The 19,372-nt window shown below is 46.4% G+C and overlaps 3 protein-coding genes across 4 annotated transcripts; all 3 read right to left on the bottom strand.

Moving 5' to 3' along the window:
• Window positions 1-288: 288 nt before the first annotated feature.
• Window positions 289-2,814, bottom strand: LOC122620344 (fatty-acid amide hydrolase 2-A). The gene is made up of 4 exons (XM_043797763.1): window positions 2,582-2,814; window positions 1,736-2,179; window positions 982-1,677; window positions 289-702 (listed from the first exon to the last, which is right to left on the bottom strand). Exons 1-4 carry the CDS (start codon window positions 2,759-2,761, stop codon window positions 412-414), a joined length of 1,611 nt encoding a protein of 536 aa, XP_043653698.1. The 5' UTR covers window positions 2,762-2,814; the 3' UTR covers window positions 289-411.
• Window positions 2,815-3,586: 772 nt separating this feature from the next.
• On the bottom strand, window positions 3,587-5,804 carry LOC122620361 (fatty-acid amide hydrolase 2-A). Its single transcript, XM_043797789.1, has 6 exons — window positions 5,414-5,804; window positions 5,109-5,334; window positions 4,539-5,050; window positions 4,361-4,486; window positions 4,038-4,310; window positions 3,587-3,982 (listed from the first exon to the last, which is right to left on the bottom strand). Exons 1-6 carry the CDS (start codon window positions 5,582-5,584, stop codon window positions 3,698-3,700), a joined length of 1,593 nt encoding a protein of 530 aa, XP_043653724.1. The 5' UTR covers window positions 5,585-5,804; the 3' UTR covers window positions 3,587-3,697.
• Window positions 5,805-7,429: 1,625 nt separating this feature from the next.
• Window positions 7,430-10,788, bottom strand: LOC122621483 (probable muscarinic acetylcholine receptor gar-1). Of its 2 annotated transcripts, XM_043799345.1 has the most exons (4): window positions 10,685-10,788; window positions 10,051-10,493; window positions 9,064-9,987; window positions 7,430-8,229 (listed from the first exon to the last, which is right to left on the bottom strand). In XM_043799345.1, exons 1-4 carry the CDS (start codon window positions 10,786-10,788, stop codon window positions 7,430-7,432), a joined length of 2,271 nt encoding a protein of 756 aa, XP_043655280.1. The 2 variants fall into 2 exon arrangements, with proteins under 2 accessions (XP_043655280.1, XP_043655279.1); XM_043799344.1 differs by having other exon boundaries at window positions 7,430-9,987.
• Window positions 10,789-19,372: the final 8,584 nt, after the last annotated feature.

Genomic DNA, 19,372 nt, shown 5'->3' with positions numbered 1-19,372 from the left:
GACGCGATTAGTGTGACCAGAGGGTACTTCTCTTAAAAAGGGCTTACTTAACTCTTCGCTCGGCAAATAGTTTATCAACACTAAGGACTGCGCGGTTGTTTTAAAAATATGTATAAAATATAACCACCATTACTGACCAATATAGTTTAAATAAGCTATTTGATTTATAAAGATATGTTTATAATAAAGTTTATATTTTGGACCCGCTATGGGTGATTGTTTTCTAAACATGTTGACATTTGACTATGTCTAATCGTTTTTGACATAATGTATATATACAAATTCGCATTTATCCCGGGCTCACACCTTTTCTTAGTTTTTATTTAAAAATTCCATTCATTCATTCATTATTATATAGTAATATTACGCATATGAGTTCTTTCTTAGGTTCTTCGTTGTCCAGACATTTAGTTAGTCATCCAGGTCGTGCGGCACTGGTGGCTTCCATCCACCGAAGGCTCGTTCCAACTCCACGGCCACTCGGAGGCACAACCGATCCTGATTTGGCGCCCCAATCACAGAAAGCCCCATGGGAAGCCCCCGTTCATTCAGACCCATTGGCACATGGGTGACGGGCAGACCGAGTACATTAAACAACAGGGTGTAGTCCACGCCCCAGAGTGATAGAATGGACCACTTGTGCCGCGGAGCAGGTAGATTCAAAGTTGGAAACAGAAGCACGCCGTTATCGCCAAGTAGATTCTAAACAGAAAACAAGAATTAAATCTAAATTAATAAGTTATCTGGTAGTAATCATAAATGATAAATATATTGAGTAAAATTGAGTTCAGATTTTCTTCATAAGAGGTGACAAAATAAAACTATTTGCAGGATAAACAATGTGTTTAAACAATAGCAATGTAATGAAAGTAATTATTTCAGTAAAGATACAGTAGAGTGCAAACCAAAGCTTGCTAATGAAAAAACACTTGTTTTATGTAAGAAAAGATAAGTTTGCGTGTTAAGTAGTAGACCACTTACCTCGAACTCCCCGATCAATTCGCGAGATTCCGTCATATATTGATTGAGCTTCGATTTCGACATAAAGGCACCTGTGCGTCGCATGAGTTCAAAGATCAGGGCGTTGGTTGTGTAATTCGATTGACCCCGCAGACTTTTGACAATCTCCCAGAGAGTCTCACGCACTTTGCCCGAACCCTCTGGGTTCTCATCCGGCAATAGATAGTCCATTAAATCCTGTCCGGCGATTCCGGATAATGCCATTTCCATTGAATTCTCGAGATTGGGTAGTTTCGCTTTCTTCACGTCCAAGCCGAGGCTCTTCAAATGCGCTGTGGCTTTGCAAATCGAATTCCTGATATCCTTGTCCACCGCCACATGCATCCATCCATTGATACCCTCAAAACCCAGAGCATACTGCACTTTAATCTGCTTCAGCTGGACGGGCTCATCCAATCGCAGTTTGGATGCATTTTCCTTGCCCGCCATTACTTGCAGCAACTCGGACAGATCCTCGGCGAAGCGGCTTATGGGTCCCTCCACCAAATAGTGTCCGATGTTTGGATCCGATGAGTTGGGAAAGTGTCCTTTGGGGGAGCACACTCCGCCACTGGGCTTGTGCCCGAAGATGCCGCAATACAAGCTGGGGATGCGAATGGAACCACCAATATCTGAACCAATGCCGAAAAGAGAGGCGCCTGCTCCGTTCAAAGAGCCCTGGAAGTATTTCATAATACATATTCATAGTTAGAAACCATTAAAATTACCATCTTACCTCCCCACCAGAACTTCCGCCCGGTGTCCGTTCAGAGTCGTAGGGATTCAGGCTTTTTCCATTCAACAAGGTGTCCGTCTCGATGCTGAAACAATATTCCGGCGTGGCCGAGACCAGGAGCGGAATGGCTCCAGCTGACTTCAAACGCTTCACTGCTTCGCCATCGGCTTTGGCTTTGATATTCTTTCTGGACAGACTGCCCACGGCAAAGCTCATGCCCTCGAGGGCACATGACTCCTTTATGGTCACGGGAAGTCCCAGTAGTGGACGCTCTGCGAAGAGCTTCTCCACATCTGCTGCACTTTGGCAGCTGGCTATGAGGTCATCTGTTTCAATGGCCTCCTCCAGGGCGGCCGTAAAACGAGATTCCACTAGGGCATTTAGATGCTTATTAACTGATTCGATACGTTCGATATAGGTGCGCACCAACTCCGCCGATGTCAACTGAAATCGGAAAATATAACACCTAAATAGTTTGCCATATATACCCATACACTAGCTTTAGATATTATTTGTTATGGTATTCGGACGCCGGGCCGGGCTTATCGCCACGAACTGTGCTTTTTTGATAACGCCGATGGAATAGTTTAGTCAATTTCAGTATACTTTATATATGGTTTATTGCTTGTTAGTACGTGACCCCTGAAAATCTTGCAAGTTTATTGCAGCAGTCTAGAGCTAATTATAATAATAAGGTAATATGTTTTTAATTGCGTGATTCACATTTGCAGCTTGAACTAAAACCTGTGAAACTAGATGATTAGATGGACTTTGGAGGTTCCCACAAACTTCACCAGCAACTTTGCCAAACGAAGCGCCTGCCCAGTGTGAATACAATATGTTTACCTGGCGGCACTGAAGGCGTCTGCGCAGCTCCTGAACGCTGAGGGTGAGCAGACGACTCCTGATGGGGGGGACGAGGGTCCTCCTGGATTTGGGCGGATAAACAAAGGCCTCCAGGAGCGGACACACGCACAAAGCCACCAACTTCACCAGAATCACGAGCAGCCTCAGAAATATTTCCATTGCGCACAAGAACCGAATGAGCGGCCGTTCGCAGCGAGAATGAAATGAACTGAAAACAAACTGAACGATCGAGTCTGTGAAATTGGAGAGCAGAGAGTCAAATTCGCCGATGTATAAATATATATATATAAATATATATGTATATTTTTATGGGGTAGGGAAGGGTGTGATAAGGTGGAAGGGTCTCAAGATTAAGAGAGTTTGTGCGAAACGTAACATTTCCGCAGTGAGAGCCGCAGTCTGTTCGTATTTCGAAATTTGAGCTTGCCATTTCAATCATTAAACGTAACGATAGCTCGTTATTATTATTGTGACGAAAATTTGAATGAGATTATTGCGAAAACTGCTTTGTGCAGTTTGTTAAGTGTATAAGAATGAACTTATGGGGACTTATTTAATTCTTTGAGAAAGTTATTTCAAAGATGAAAACAACCACTTTATAAACAAAAGTATATCATATATGTATATACTGTTTAAAAGGTGAGAAAGGTGAGTAATAGGTAGAGTATCTTATATATGGATTCAACTGTTCTTGAACCAATTTTTTTAGGTTTTACTCGGAGTTCTCCTCTTCGGATACAGAGTTCAAGTCCTCCATACCCTCATATGGATGGGTTCTGGATGGATTCCTTTTTCGTCCTTGAGAACAATCATATGACAATGACTATGACAAATCCAAACTTAAAGCACTTACGGAAATTTTAATGTAGTTTTCCATTGATTTGTCCGTCTACGAGGGAAAAGCGCTGAATGAATTATTTTTGAAAATTTCAGCCGACTATTCAGTGATCCAGAAAAACACTCCAGTATAAAAAGAATTTGGTGTATTAAACGAATTTCACTTTAATCTTCACAACACTACTAGATCTTTAAACAAAATTTAACCTTGAACCTTAAATGGATAAACGAGCAGGGACTCGATCTTCGCTTGGTGTTTCATGTGTCATGTGGCACCGGTGGCACCCAGCCGTGAAAAACGGCCTCCAGCTCGGCGGCGACCTTCAGGCAGAGCTTGTCCTGGTACTGGGCGGCCACCACCTGCAGCCCTATGGGCATCCCCCGCTGATTCGTGCCCATGGGCACATGGGTGGCGGGCAGGCCAAGGACGTTGAAGAGCAGCAGATTGTCGATCCCCGTCACGTTCAGCAGCGAGGTGTGGAAGCAGAGGGCGCTCGTGTGGAAGGTGGGCAGGATGAGGACTCCTTGAGTGCCGAGCAGTTGCTGTCATGGTATTTCGATGGTCAGTATAGCTTTAAGAGTGATTTACTTTGCTTACATTCAAATGGCTCTTGATTTTCTCGGCCTCCAAGCGGTATTCTTCCATGTTTCCACTGGCCATGAGGCCATTGAAACGCTTCATCACCTCCAGAATCATGGCCTCCTTGGTGAAGATCGAGTGACCTATGATGCTGTTGAACAGTTCCACCATCAGCAAACGCATCGAGGGATCCCGATCCGCCCGCTGGGTTACGATGCTGGGCAGACCCTTCAAGTCCACCAGGGAAACCAGGGCAATCTCCAGGGAATTGCTCAGGAATTTCAGATCCAACTAATGGAGAAATGCCATTAGGTCGAGAATTTCCACAATGATGTACCCACCTTCTTGGTCTGAACTCCTCCTCGTTCCAAGCACGTGACCGCTTTGGTGATGGCCAGTTTGATGTCAAAGTCCACCACGGGATGGGTGAGGCAGTTGAAGCCGGAGTATCCAAAGGCATAGTATACCTATAATATTATAAGATTATAATCTATTTTAATTTAGTAGGGAAAACCCCACCTTCATGTCCTTCAGAGCAACTGGTTCAGACATCTTGAGCTTGTGCTTGTTGCCGCCCGCCATTATTTCCAACAGCAAGGGCAAATCCCTGGCGAATCTGGTGATGGGGCCGATCTGCAGCATCTGGGGGAACTTCTTGTCCGTCAGCGAGTAGGGAAAGTGACCCTTGACCGACGTCAGACCGCCGGTGGGCTTGTGGCCAAAGACGCCGCAAAACAAGGCCGGCAGACGAATGGAGCCGCTGATATCCGAACCCACGCCAAAGGTGGTGGCTCCACAGCCATTCAACGATGCCTCGCCGCCCGAAGATCCGGCGGAGGTCCTTTGCAGATCGTACGGATTCAGGCAACGTCCTTGGATATTGTTGCTGGTTTCGAAACTCATGCAAAACTCTGGATTGGCGGACACCAAAAGGGGTATGCCACCAGCAGCTCGCACCAGCTCCACCACGTCGCCATCCTGGGGGGCTTTCATATTTCTGCGTGCCAGACTGCCCACAGCAAAGGATAATCCTGTAAATGGATCAGTTTACAACACGAGTTTCAGTGATTTGAGGTATCTGAAGCATACCTTTAAGACCACACGACTCCTTGACCGTGAAGGGTACACCCAGAATGGGATACTTGGTGTACAGGGCCACGCGGTCGAACTCGGAGCTCGCCTTCGCGATGAGCTGATCCGCCAATCTGGCATCCTGCAGGGCAGCCTCGAATCGATCCTCGACAACGGCATTCAGAGAGGGATTCACTTCCTGCACACGTGCTATATAGGCGGTAACCAACTCCACAGAGGTGATCTGGAATCGAACCCCAACATATATGACTTGCAAATGACGCCACACACGACGAATGACGCCATTGGACTTGGAGACTCACCTCGCCGCGTCGCAATTGGGTGACCAGTTCAACGACGGACTTCTTCAGCAGGGGATTGCGAATGCCCGAAAACTTGGGTTTCTGACGGGGCAACACCAAATCCAGTATCTTGTTCACCAGCACGCCAAAGGCGTTCAGTATGAAGGCCAGCAGTCGCAGTATGATCTCCATGTCGAGCAGCCGTGCGGGTCACCAAAGGTTGTGGATATTCAAATCGCTGGACTTCGATCGGAACTCGGCGTAAGTGGGTTAGCTAAAACTGACGTTGGAGTGCCTCGGAAGTGGAATGGGAAGTGGTATGGGAAGCAGGAACTAGTGCTGCACCTGGGACACCACCGAACACCTCGACTGCGGATCGCGGACTACGCGTGGCGATTGACACTCGCACTTATTGTGCCTTGTTTTCCATTTCACTTTGAATTTAATTTCAAAGTTAGCTCGGGTTGGCATTAACCAACACTGCACACACTTCGGTTGTTCTCGTTTTCGTAAATTATATTAAGAAGAATACATTTAGAGAAAAATAGCTCTGGGCTAAAACTCATATAAATTTAAAGAATTATATGGAAAACGATGTAAATACAAATGAAAGTAAAGTCGCTACACTTTTGAAAATAAAATCATGTTTTCGAGAAATGAGGATTTATTCCGTGTGTCATTGAAAATGCCATTATTCATTCATTTATTTATTCAGTAATAATTTTAGTTATTGTTACACTTATCACTTACGTGCTAAAAGGAAACGTTCAACAAAGGCAAAAACTTGTTTAGCACATTACTCACTGGAAAACGAATCGAATCGGTTAACGAAACGGTTAACAGAACGGTTAACAAATAACAAAGTACTCCAACCGAGGACAGAGATTATCAGAATGAGAGTGAACTCAGTTAGGCAACTTGGCAAAGGCGCTAAGGAGACGTCTATATATCCGTATAAGTATAGTTGCTGGCTTGCGCAAAAATTGACATCTATGTAGCTATATGTATGTATCTTCGTATGCTCTACACTCATGAATATTCAAACAAAACTCTTGAACTTGTCTGGCCTACATCCATATCCATAGGCAATTACGCGGGCCTGTATGCTGGGTTAAGTGTTTCTTTAAAATCGTATATCTGCTGCAGGAGTGACATCGAACTGCTTAACCCCACGACGGCGACCATTCGTCGAAAGAGTTTGAACACAGTTCATATTTTAGCAATGCTCTAAGTTCTAAAACCTAAAAAAACTATATATAAAAGTTTCTACGAACCTTCGAAATCATAATTAGGTTTAGTTTTCGACAAAGTGTCGCCGTCGAAAGGGTTTCGACTTGTATATCCCTCAAAGGGTTGGTTTTCTTATAGCCTACACCATTCATATGTCATATGTCTGATTTTCATTGATATTGATACGAGTATCTGCGGAACAACAAAAGACGTATTTCTCTATATTTGGGATATGTTTGGGAGTTTTGGTTTGTGGGCTCTTTTCTAGTCTCGGTAAATGTGTATATCTTATGCCTATTTTATTTTATTAGCTATCATATTATATACTTTGCATGGTTATCATAGATTGGTTATTAACATTAAAATATTTATTGTCTAAAACATTTCGCCCCGCTTAGTGCCACTCTAGACCTATGTGTATCCCCAAACCGGATAGCTTGTATTCCCCCCCAACGATTCTAACTATTGCACACACCTTTGGCTACTTACAGATAACTCTTAACTCTTCCCTGTCCGTCCACCGATTAAATTTTGAATTTAACAAGTGTTTGATTCCAATACTCTGCTGGTGGTCGAGCATTCCGCGGATTTTCCATTTAGCGGAGCACTTTTCTAGGTGATTTTGTATAGAAAACTTATGGGCCTAAGTAGGTTGAAAGGGTTTTGGGAATAGAGATGTTGAAAGGCGCCAGACTCTCGGGGCTCACAAGTGTCTGGTGCTTTGCGCAAGTGCAGTGCCAAATGGAAATCCATCGGGGATTCAGCTCAAGCACCAGCAAGTGAACCACTTCAGCTGCCAAAACCAACTTAGGTCATGTGCAGATCCCCCTTGAGGATGCGCGTGAAGGTCTTCTTGAACTGCTGATTGGCCAGAGCGTAGCAGAAGGGATTCATCGGGCTGTTGGCGTAGCAGAGGAAGTACGAGAACATGTAGAGGTGCTCATTGATGCAGGGCGGATGCCGGCAGAATCCCTCGACGAGGGCCAGCACATGGTAGGGTGTCCAGCAGGCCACGAAGCAGCCCAAGATGAACGAGATCGTGCGAAACGCTTTGCGGGCACGATTCTCCGACTTGGACTTCTGCCGCCCACCCACGCCAAGGATCAGGGGTAGAGCCTTCTTGCTCTTGAAGTGCTTTCCTATTGAGTGGATGAATGCCCGCTTGCTGGAGTTTCGGCTGGCCGCCAAACTCTTCTCCTCCCTGTTGGCATCGTCCTGCTCCGGATTCTTCTTGGTGGCGCAACCGCCACCATCTTGATCCCCGCCTCCGCCGACACCGCCCGTACTGCTGGTGGTGCCCGAGGTGGAGGGCATCTTGTTGGTATTGCTGTCCGAGGTTTCTCGCTCCTCGATCCGTTCCAGTGGCACCGGCGGTGGAGCTGCCGTCGCCGACTGCGGCGTTCCCGTTTGGGGCGTTGAAGTCTTGACCTTGGGTGAGAGTGGCATTGGCGGCATCGGGGAATAGAGTATGGCATCCTTGCTGCTGGTTTCCATGGGACTGGAGGCCCGGCGATGGGGACAGTCCGCAGTTATCTTTCCGGGCACATCCAGCAGGCAGATGGCCTCGATGCAGCTCTCCCGCCTCACCTTGGCAAAGTCCTCGATGCCTGTGTACGAGACGAGAAGACGTTTTTCAATGGCCACCGCCTCCTCGATACTTTGACTCTGACTCTGACTTTGACTCTGACTCTGAGTCTGGTTGTGATTCGGATTCAGGTTGAGGCTGAGGCTGAGGCTTTGGCTGGGACTCTGGTTCTGGCTGGGAGTTTGACTTAGGCTCTGGTTCGGGTTCAGGTTCGGTTTTGGTGGATTTCGACGTGCGGGCGGTGGCGGAGGCAGGACTGGTGGCTTCCCCTGGACACTGTCGTTCGGGGAGGTCGTGGAGTTGGCCGTCACGCTGGCCAGCATGGCGGAGCTCTCGTCCATGTACCGCAGCTCCGAGTTCGTCATTAGGTCATAGGTCAGGGCCAGCTCGCTGTTGCCCGAACTATTGCCAAAGGGGCGATCGGAGAAGTCATCGGAGATCGGGGTACTGGGGCACTGAAAGGCGTCGGGAGGTGGCAATATGGTTTGCACCAGACTCTGATGCACTTCATCACTGGGCACCTCGATGGGGGCCAAGTCCACGGGGGACAGGGGATCACTGGCGTGGAGTAGTGTTGGTGGAGCGGACAGGTCGACCAAGCGATCATGCTCGGCTATCTGGGACAGGGTGGAGCAGGATGTGCGCTTGGGCCTGTCCAGCGGTGGGTTCGGCTGGTTTTGGTGGTGCTGGTGGTGCGGATGCTGCTGGTTCTGGTTCTGGTGGTGCAGGGAGCGCACCTCTTCCTTGCTCTGCGCCCGCTGCAACGGACTCTGGTTGTGGTGGTGCTGTTGGTGGTGGTGGTACTGGTGCATGGCCTCGATGGACTTGGAGTTGGTGGTGCTCTTCTGCAAGTTACCTTTGCCCCGCGTGGCCAGCAGGGCGGCCTGTGCCCCAAAGACCAGACCAATCGACGACCGCTTCCTCATGTTGTTCAATTTCTGCTGGGTGATCAGCTGCTGGGCCTGGTTGACGGACGACTCCTCGTCGGAATCGAAGGCCGGACTGCTGGATCTCTCGCTCTTTTCCGCATCCACGGCTGCCTCGCGTTTCTTCGCCTCCTCCTGGATTTTGGCGGCCGACGCTCTCCTCTGTTCCGGTGTCATCTTCTCCACCTCCTCCGTGGCCACGGCCAGAGGATTCGATTGACCCGAACCACTCAATCTCTTGATTACTGTGGTGCAGGCACTATCCAAGTCGGTTTGATCGCCCGCCAGTTCCACTTTGGTCTTCAGGATTTTCTCCTCAATCACACCAATGCCCGCTGCATGTCCTGCCATTCCGGACATGGCTCCAGCACTCAGGGCCACCATGGACTGCATCTTCCGTTGCTTCGCCTCACTGCGCTTCTGCATATCGTAGGCTGTTTTGTAGATCCCGGCATACAGGACAAAAAGCACAATCAGCGTGGTCCAATAGTAGCCAATGATCAGGGCCGTGTTGAAGATCGGATCCTTGAGAAACTGAACGGCGCACTGGCCGGGAAGTAGATCCCGCTTGCCGGTGAAGTGCTCCCATCCAAAGATCGAGATGAAGAAGAGCAGAGCGGGAATGATCCAAGTGATTGTGACCATATAGATCACTCTGGTTCTTGTCCTCCAACTGCGGTACTTGGCGGCGATCTTCACGGAGCAGTAGCGATCTATCGTGATCAACAGCACCGTGTATTGGGACACCAGACAGACCGTGTAGTCCACGGAGAGCCACAGGTCGCAGAGCATCGGACCCAGGTCCCAGTAGCCCTTCAGCACGTATATCGTGTAGAAGGGCATCGACACGGTTCCTGAAATAAGCGGTTAAATATGATAAAAAATTTTTAACTTACAGGGTAGTAGTTAGCTGTTACCTATCAGCATGTCCGTGGCTGCCAGGGAGGCAATAAAGTAGTTGCTGGGCTGCCGAATGTTCCTGTCCACGATGAAGGCCAGTAGCACCAGGATATTACCGCCCACCGTCAGAATGATGCAGATGGCCAGGCAGATGGCTATCAGGATCGTCTGCCACAGGGCAAATGGTGGCAGCACAGGACCAAGGATCTCCGAGTCGGAATTGGAACCCGACATGGTGGTGCCGCCATCAGAGGATTGATTTCTAACAGCCAGCAGCAGGTTGGTATTGTTCACATCGAAGTTCCGGTACCACTGCAGCTGCTCATTGACCGGCCAGGAGTTGAAGTCACTGCTCTCGCCATAGATCTTGGCCGCCTCCAGCAGGCGCTTGCACTCCGTGTGGGTCAGGACTCGCTTGAAGAGGAAGCTGCACAGCTTATCCCGCTCCCTGCGCAGGCTCCTGGAAGTGGGAAAGTAAATAAATGCTATAGAACTATCTGCATTCCTTCAGGCAAATGTATAATTAAAAGAAATTATCATATTTTACGGACAATGCTAGCAATGTTGCCTTTAAAGCTCTCCCTTTTCTAAAAGCTTTGACACCGAAATTAATATTCTGAAAGGCGCCTTTATTCTATTGAGCCAACTCACCAGTCGGTGATCCACTTGTTCTTGATGGTATAGATGGAGTCGCTGGAGTTGCCATTCAGGCCAGTCAGCTCCTCCTCGCCCGCCGACTTGTTAAGCGACCGCATCCTTAACCGCTCCGCCCTCTTCCCGCTCTTGCCTCGTCCCGCTCCCTGCTCCCTGCTCCCTGCTCCCCGCTCTCCGCACTCCGCACTGCCCGACCTCTGCGGTTTTTATGGTAATTTCAAGTTGTTCCTCCTTAATGTGCTGTCGACGGCGTTTGTCCCGGAATGCTTACATTGCCTCCACGGAATGCCAGGACTTGTCTCCGGTCAGGTGCAGCATCTGCAAGAGGCAACAAAGCAGCCACAGTCTTGGTAAGCACTTGCAAAAATATAGGGGTTGTTAAGGTATTATCAATAATATAATCAATAATCAATTAACTTTGGTTTGTGGTTATCTTTCATAAAAAAATTATGCATATATTGTATTTATATATTTATATTTATATTTATCGAAGTTGAGTCAAAAGCCATATTGCAAATTTCCGTAAAAAACTATGGGTTTTTTAAGCGAATTATTGGTAATATTAGTGCGAATATGGAATGGCATATCTTGTTGAAATCGTAATTAAATTTACAATCGATGTGTGTTTAAGTTGAAAAATTATATTTTTTGGCCATTTTTTGCAAAATTTGATGATGTTACCCCCTTCCAAAAATGCATAAATTAAAAAAAAAAATATTTTTTCCTAAGCCCGTCAAAAAGTGATAGAAATCGTTGGTATTGCTAATTAGCTGTGCGAAACTGTTATTGTTTAAATATCACGACCATTTTTAGCCAAGTTGTAATAAGAAATGCATTTAAAGAAGTCAAGTACACAGTAGTTGGTGCAAAATGTTGAAAATAATGGTCCCATTACATTTATGTTCAAAACTAGTAATCAAAACAAAGTATTTACTAAGTGCAGACACTTTCGTGCCGTGTAGTCTTCGTGGACGTCTTCGCTTCCGCCAAGTTTAAACTAATTTCGCAACCGTTAACTGGCAACTGGCAACCGGCGACTGGCGATGCAATTTGCTTGTGGCAGTTGCTTCCTGCCCGATGCTCCTGCCGGTGCCCGATGTCCTTCCTTTGTCCTGTTCCACTCTGTTATGTTGCCTCATTATGTTACGGCATGATTTGCTTATGGCCCATGGCTCTGCCACTTGAGCTTCGAGCGGCCTTCGCTCGCCGTCGCCTTTTCTACATTTCCATCTCTTGGCTTTTTGTACTCCCTATTTAGTGATTTTCTTGACCTTTTTCTACCTCGACCCAGGGCATTTTAATTTGACTGACATTTGGTAGGGCGAAACTTGATACAATATTGATGAGCGAAATCATTTCGGAGATGGCCTTTTGGGTTGCAAAGCGGGAACCATAACAATATTAATAATAGCAGGCATATATATAACTTATTTAGGCCCATCCTTTGTATGTTTAAAAATTATAGCATAATTAAGGCATAATTCTTGACTCAAATCAAAGGAGATGATTCCTACCTATATTTGGTTATGTTACATACTATTTATGATTGGATTTTGTTCTCTATTTTCTAGCGTATGTTCCCGTCCACCCCCAGATGCCCGAAGTTGACTTGATGTTATTTAAAACTAAATGCTCACATTCACTGGCAGGGCAAAGTTTCTTTCACTGAGGTCACTCGGCGGCCAGAGACCAGAAGCCAGAGGCCAGAGGCCAGAGGCTTCTCAACTTCTTGGCTGTTGCATTTGGCCCAAGGAATCCGCCAAAGTTGTCCTCGTTGTTTGTTATTTTTCGAGTGCGAGTGCGAGTTCGAGGCTGCTTACAGGAGTGGCACGGTGGCAGCATAAAGCGGCTGGGCGAAATTGAGTTTGCAACTTTTCAAATATGATTTCAAACAAATCGATAGGACAAACTTGTGGAGCGGCCTCTTTGGCAGGCAAATTCCACAAGGGACAATCGAGTTATCCGCTGTTGCATCCTTGCAAGTGTTGCATCCTTGCAGCACGGCACGTCCGCCGGCACTTTGATTGAGTGGAAATTGAATTAGTTGGCACAATTTGTTTTCACTTAATTCCCAAAACATTGCCACAGCTAAGATATCCGCCTAACCAAATTAGCTTGAAAGACAGCCAGCTGGGTGCCTTAATCCGTCAACACATGCGACAATCCCGGTCGACAGCTGTCAGACTCTGACTCTCGTCCCGCTTTTGGGCCATCGCAGAGGACCGGTAAAGGACCTTAGCCAAACCCAAATCAAGGAGCAGTCCCAATTTCTATGCTAATGGAGGGCTATTTCGCAGCAGAGTGTGCGGGTTAAGCGCTTTGATTGCGTGAAATTCTCACGAGAGGCGCCTAAATATTGAAATGGGTTGGGCCCCCGCAAAGGTAACAAAAAGGCACTTCAATTAGCAGGTTCATAATAGTGCGGATTTAAGTGGATTAAAATGTTATTAGTACTTGTTATTAGCTGTCGAGAGTGTCTTATTGCGTCTTATGAGTATCCTTATGAAAGACATTCATGTGATTGCCACTAGAAGTTGTTATATTAGTACCAACATGATTTTGCTTGTTTTTATGCAGTGCCTTGTTTCCTTTACTACCATATATTGGCATTCCATTACCCAGAAGTGCTTTATTGACGTTTATTCGATGAGTGTTCTGTTATGTCCCCTAGTGCCTGTTGGCAACACAAAGCTCTAACTGCACTGCTCCGGACCTCCGTGGTTTTTCCTAACTATGTCGTAATAACCTTTCACCAACTCCCAGCAGCACAGAAGCATTCTCGCCACACAACACGTGAAGTAATAATCCCGCTTAAGGACCTTAAGCCTTTGTCTAGTTGACCACCGAGTTGAACGGCGCCTTTTCCTGCTTCTGCTCCTGTCCGGCTGCTTCTGCTGCTCCTGCTCCTTTTCCTGGAAGCCCCGGGGCTCCGAGTTGACCGCACAACAAACACAGAAGGCAGCAGAAGCTGTAAGATCAAAGCGTTGATCTGGGGGGTTTGGGATGTTGGTATCGCGGTCACAGTTTCCGGCTTCCATGGAAACTTAAAGCTAAATGCACTTGCAAGAAAAACGTTGTATATTCGTTGTATACAAACTTCATTTCTAAATTGTTATTTAAGATAATTTTCTGTACAACTACATGGCAAACGAAACATACTTTCATGTATATTTCTAGTTAAATTTCCTAATTAACATTAAATGTTTGACAGTGCATTGGGGCGAGGCAGTGGTGGGAACTCTGTTGCATTCTGGCCTTTCGCACTCGCATCTCCCTGCAACGGACGCAGCCTGGGCTTAAAACGGAATCGAGGTTGCCGCACGAATGACACACGGTCTGGAAAGTGGGCGGTGGTTGGTGGAAGGTAGTGGGGTTTTCAGCGGGGTTTTCCAGCAGGATTTCCAGAGGAGGACTATGGCCAAGGCATTGGCTTTGTTTGCACAACTCAAAGTTGTTGGCATTCTTGGCGTGCGCTCAGAAAATGAAATATGTAAGCAATGTGTTTGCCTGAATGCCTGACAGGAGCCAAAGGATGTGGGGAGTCCCCTGACTCCCTGAAATCAGGAAAAAGCAACCGGTAAGGCAGCACCTTAAATCAGCAATTATGTCGCGCAACTTTGGCCAGGTGGCAGGTGCAAAAGGGAGCGAGAGCGAGCAATAAAAAAGGGATTGAGATCTGAGGCGCAGGATACTCCTTGTTAGATAAGATTTTGCTCGCTCTTGTTGCCATAATAACCCGCTTTTGCCTTTCGCCTTTTGCCGTTCTCCGCTTGATATTTTTATTTATTTCATTTTTTTTTATTTTTGCCTTTTAATAAACTTATTAAATGTGTAAGCCAGCCGTTGTCCCTGCCATTGCCGCTGCCTTTGCCGTACCCCAAACCCCTTTTTGGCTCTTATTTGGCAAATAACGAAAAGTAATTTAATCAAGCCAACAAAAGGGCTACGAAATTCATCAGGGAAGATAATGGAAGTCCCAAATTTGATTGGCACTTGAACCGGCTTTTTGCTTGCTTTTTGGATTTCTCCCACGATTTCGGATTTTACCCATGGGGGCCATGGGGGCCATGGGGGCCTGCAATCGGTACTCATTGTGGGCTTGTGTTAATTGCCTGCACAAAGCCCCTGCAATGTCGGTTAGCGGCTTCCAATCATGCGGTAATATCCGCATCACCAAGAGCTTTGAAGGCTGCATCCATAATCCCGGCCAGCCAAAGGTACGATGATGATGATGCTGGTTTGGCATTCTGGAGCGTCGAAAACTGTCAACGGCCGTGTCGTTCTTTTGTGCCCCCCCAAAAAAAAAAAGAAAAACCCTGGCCGCAGATTATGATTTTGACAGCATTCTCTTGCCGGAATGGAAAAAAGTGGGTGGTAATGGGAATTGTGGGGGTTTCGGGGGGGTTTGGGGGCTTGGGGATAACGCTCTTTGTGCCGCATAATCAACTTGTGCAAGTGCGCCCGGCAAGTTTTAATTACAAAACGTTCTGGCTCTTTACTCAACTTACTTTCTCCACTGCCACTTTCACTTTCACTTTCATTTCAAGCACTTTTCCCGCTGCTGTTTAATTCATCTAGATTCTAAATTAACATTCTTCACCGTTTTATTTTTCTCCATTTTTTCATGGTTCCTTGTGCCCGCCCTTTGTTGACTCCCTGGGAACTACTTGGCACGCGCATTTTAATCAAAGTAAAATTTTAAATAAATATTAGAGACGCACAACGTGATGAATAATTTCGCGCTGCCATCCTGTCAATTGTCTGCCTCGCATGGGCAATTTCAATTTCAGCTACGTCAGCCGGAGAATTGCGGTGTGCACTGTGAGAAAAACTCCTTAGTATGACAAAATGATTTATTTTTATTTAAATATTAGTTACATACTACATCTTACTCATCGAATCATAAAAATATCATTAGGAATACAATTTACATTCAACATATTTCCCCAAAGTGCATTAAGTTTTAAGTATCCTTTGTATTATCTTTTCTTTTAAATCTAATCTAAATCATAATCTAACGTTAAGAGTATGAAAATAGTAATCAGTAAATAGTTTCTAAATATTGGCATAACTTGAATCACATTTTGTTTATATTTTTCCACCTGTGCTGCTAAGAAATTCAGGGGGTGGTGGTTGAACGGGTGGCTTGTGGGTGTTTGTGTGTCGAGTCGGTGGCTGCATCCGACTTGTCCTTGACACGTTTGCTGCATGCCAAATGAAGGCTGCCTCGCTTCCTTGCCGCGAGTGGCAAGAAAGAACGCTTTCGAAGACAGCCAAAGACCGCAAATCGTTTTCGGAGACTGTTGCGCGTTTACTTTGCTCGCTGGCACACTCACACACTCGCACTTACACGTCCTTATCCACATGCCACACACCCAGACACACACACACACACATGTAAAGGCATGCACATGCAAATTTAACGAGCGCCAATGGCTAAAATTGCGCCCCAGGCCACTTAGCGTTGTCTTTTGTGGCATGAAACACACACCAACACACACACACTCACACAGATGAGCTGGCGTATATTCATACATGTCGACATCCTCGTTTATTGCTATGCAATCTGTTGTTGCTTTTATATCCGGCAGCCAGATAGCGAAGGCATAAAAAAAACCCCCCTGGGCACCATAACAAAATGGTAAGCGACACTTGCGACAAGCAGGCTGAAGTGCTCCACTGATGCTGCCAGGATGCGGCAGCCACGAGATGCCGCAGCGTAAAATCTGCGGCTTAGAACACTGGGATTTTCGAGATGCAGGCCGCTGATCGATTAAGCGCGGTAAACAAATCGGATTGTTCGCTTAGCTGCTTGAAGTGAGAAGCGCAGAGAAGGGCTCACAGCAGAGGTGACAACGTTTGTCTTGGCTTTTAAGATTTGCCCAAATATTTCTGTACTTAAAAAATCCAATTACCGTGAAGATGCCATTGATAAGCTCAAGATAAGCACTTTTGGGAATGTAACTAGCACTGGGAATTCCACACGAGCCTGAAATCCCTACACAATAGCCCTCTCAATTTGCGCTTCCTTCCGTTTCAACGTCCCCATGCCGCTGTCACTGCAATATGTTTTTATGATTATGACAATGATAATACCGTAATCGCTGTTGCCGCCTTCTGGCTTAATGCAACAACTGCAAAATGCGTTTGGGCGACACTTGCAGCAAATTGCCCCACGCACACACATACACACTCACACACACACACAAGAACTATGAGCACAAGCGATTCAAGCTGAAAATTGCTTGGCACAGTTTGTCGCATTTTTCGTCCTTGTGCGCCTGCTGCCGCTGCTGCTGCTTCTGCTTCTGCTGCTGTTTTTACTCCTGCCAGTGGGTCCTGCCTGCTATTGCCGCCTGCCCGCCTTGTCATTTAGAGCTCATTTCAGGCGAAAAACGAAACGGAATGTAAACAAAAGGCAGTGGCAACTGTGGCAGCAGGGCGGCAAAAGGACGCAGCCACTTCCGTGTCGCAGCAACCATAAAATGACAGAGCAACTGCCTCCTTCTACACTTCAGAAAAATTTAGAAAATCGATTTTTGGTTATACGCTAGACTAAGCTAAGAAAATGCGTAGTTCTACTTCTTCTTACCAAGACTGCGATTTCATAAAGTGAATTTCCTACGTTGAAGTGCAACTTCCGATTTGATATTCTAGTTACGAGTTTGGTCATTTTTCGCAGTGCATACCCCCTTACGTGCTTCCTCGTGTCGCCCTTTTTCATTCCCCTAATGAGCTTGATGCGTTTTTGATGATGCTGTTGGATCCTGCTGCTGCCGCTGCCACTGCTGCTGCTGGTGGTTGCCATCCTGCGCTGCCTGTCGCACTAATTGAATGTTTTACCTCTTGGCCAACGCTGCGTATGCGCAATGTGCAGCCTAGCCAGTTGAAATTTGACTTTTATGAGTCGCTTTCGGAATACACAATTACGGTGTCGAATTTATTAATGCCATTAATCATACGGCCCAGAATGTAGAGCGTAGAGGTAACCTCTGTGTCCCGTACACCGTCTTTCTTGGCTTGTCGGCGGCTTTAATTATGCCGGGGCTGCCGATGTCCTGCTGGGACAGCATCCTGGCCGAGACGTGCTCATATTTTATGCCTTTATAAGCAGTATTTGTGCCGACTTGAAGGGTGTTTTGTGTGGTGGCACAATTAAAAGCTAGAGCGTCCAAATGAAGTTAGGCAACCTTTTTCATCTCGTATAGGGAAGGGAATAGGTGCCAGCACGCAACCTTTTAATCACAGCAACACATAATTTGTCTATCTTATGTGGAAATCAACATCAGCACTACAATTTCACTTCCATTTAATTACACACTTTAAGAGTAGGCTTAATATAGACTAGGCTAAGCTAGGGGTCCATTATTTCTATTGTGGCCTCGTGGAATTAACACTGGTTCTTTGTTAATCGATAAGCACTCAATTAACAGGTCTTAAAGGCTTACTCGAACACCAAATTTTGCGTGTAGCTGGCAGTCGTCCCCTAGAATTTTCCGACCAACCACCCAAACCGCCTCCTGTTTTCCCATTTTCCCCAGTCACAAGAGCACACTTTCCAGTGGCAAACAGCTGGGGCGTAAATTGATTCAGTGAGCTTAATTGTGCTGACATTTTCATGTGGCAGCGATCGATCAATCGATGCGAATGTGTTTGCATGGCACGCAACTGCAGCTTTAGTTGGCCTAAGCTACAAACCCCCCTACTTACCACCCATTTGCCATCCAGTAAGCCTAATTTATGCCGTTGCATGGGTCGGGAATTGAATATGACAACTTTATAGAGTTTAGTTTATTATAATCGCATAAAATATTGTGACGTGCTGGGGCCCTCGAAACGAGCATGGGGACTTTCCCGAGCCTTCAACACCCGGAGCCTCCTGACTGACTGGCTGCCCCATTGTTGTGCGGCTCATGCATCTTTCATGGGGTCATGTTAATGCGCTGGTCCTGCCCCAGCGCTCCTGCTGCCTGCTGCCTGCCTGGCCATGATTTCAGCTCCCAGCCTGGCCTTTGCGCCAAAGTTTATGCAACAGATTTGTGAATGCCCAGCTACGTGGCTGAATTAGGCAGCTGAGGGCTTTCCCAGACCCGGGCCATGGTACACTGGTTCCCTGGCTGGCGGGAATTCGCGAGATAATAAGATACGCTCAAGAATGTTATAAACTTGGAAAGCCAAGGATTAAAATTGCATACAAAATGTTGCTACATTGCTCGCTAGCTAGTTACCCTGTATAGTGTGGAAATCATTAATAAAGTCACATTATGATTGATAAGAAAGCTATAAAGGTGTAAAAGTATGCAGAATAAATTGTAAAAAAATGTTTCCATACTTTAAGATAACATATTTATGCCTGAAATAATTATCGTTTCGTGGCTTATGAATATAAAATCTCCAGCACTTGCCAACTCGCTTTCTGGATGACGGAAAGTTTCCTTCCAATTGTCAACTTCATTAGCCCACTAACTGCTGTCTGTCCAGCTCCATTGCCGGAGTCCTGGTGTCCTGGTGTCCTAGAGTCCTGAAGTCCTTGGGTCATCTTGGCTTGGAAAGTTGTGCCTTTGTTAATAAAGTGCAACCCAATCTGCTGCCTCTGTGGCAGACATAACTCATTCATTCGGCGGAATCTTAATTGTTTGCAGCAGCTGTTGCCCGCTCCTTTTCTTTGGTGGAAAGTTGGTTGCC

This window comes from Drosophila teissieri, chromosome 3R, assembly GCF_016746235.2.
Source record: "Drosophila teissieri strain GT53w chromosome 3R, Prin_Dtei_1.1, whole genome shotgun sequence".
Classification (NCBI taxonomy): domain Eukaryota; kingdom Metazoa; phylum Arthropoda; class Insecta; order Diptera; family Drosophilidae; genus Drosophila; species Drosophila teissieri.
This window is presented reverse-complemented; position numbering and strand designations above follow the sequence as displayed.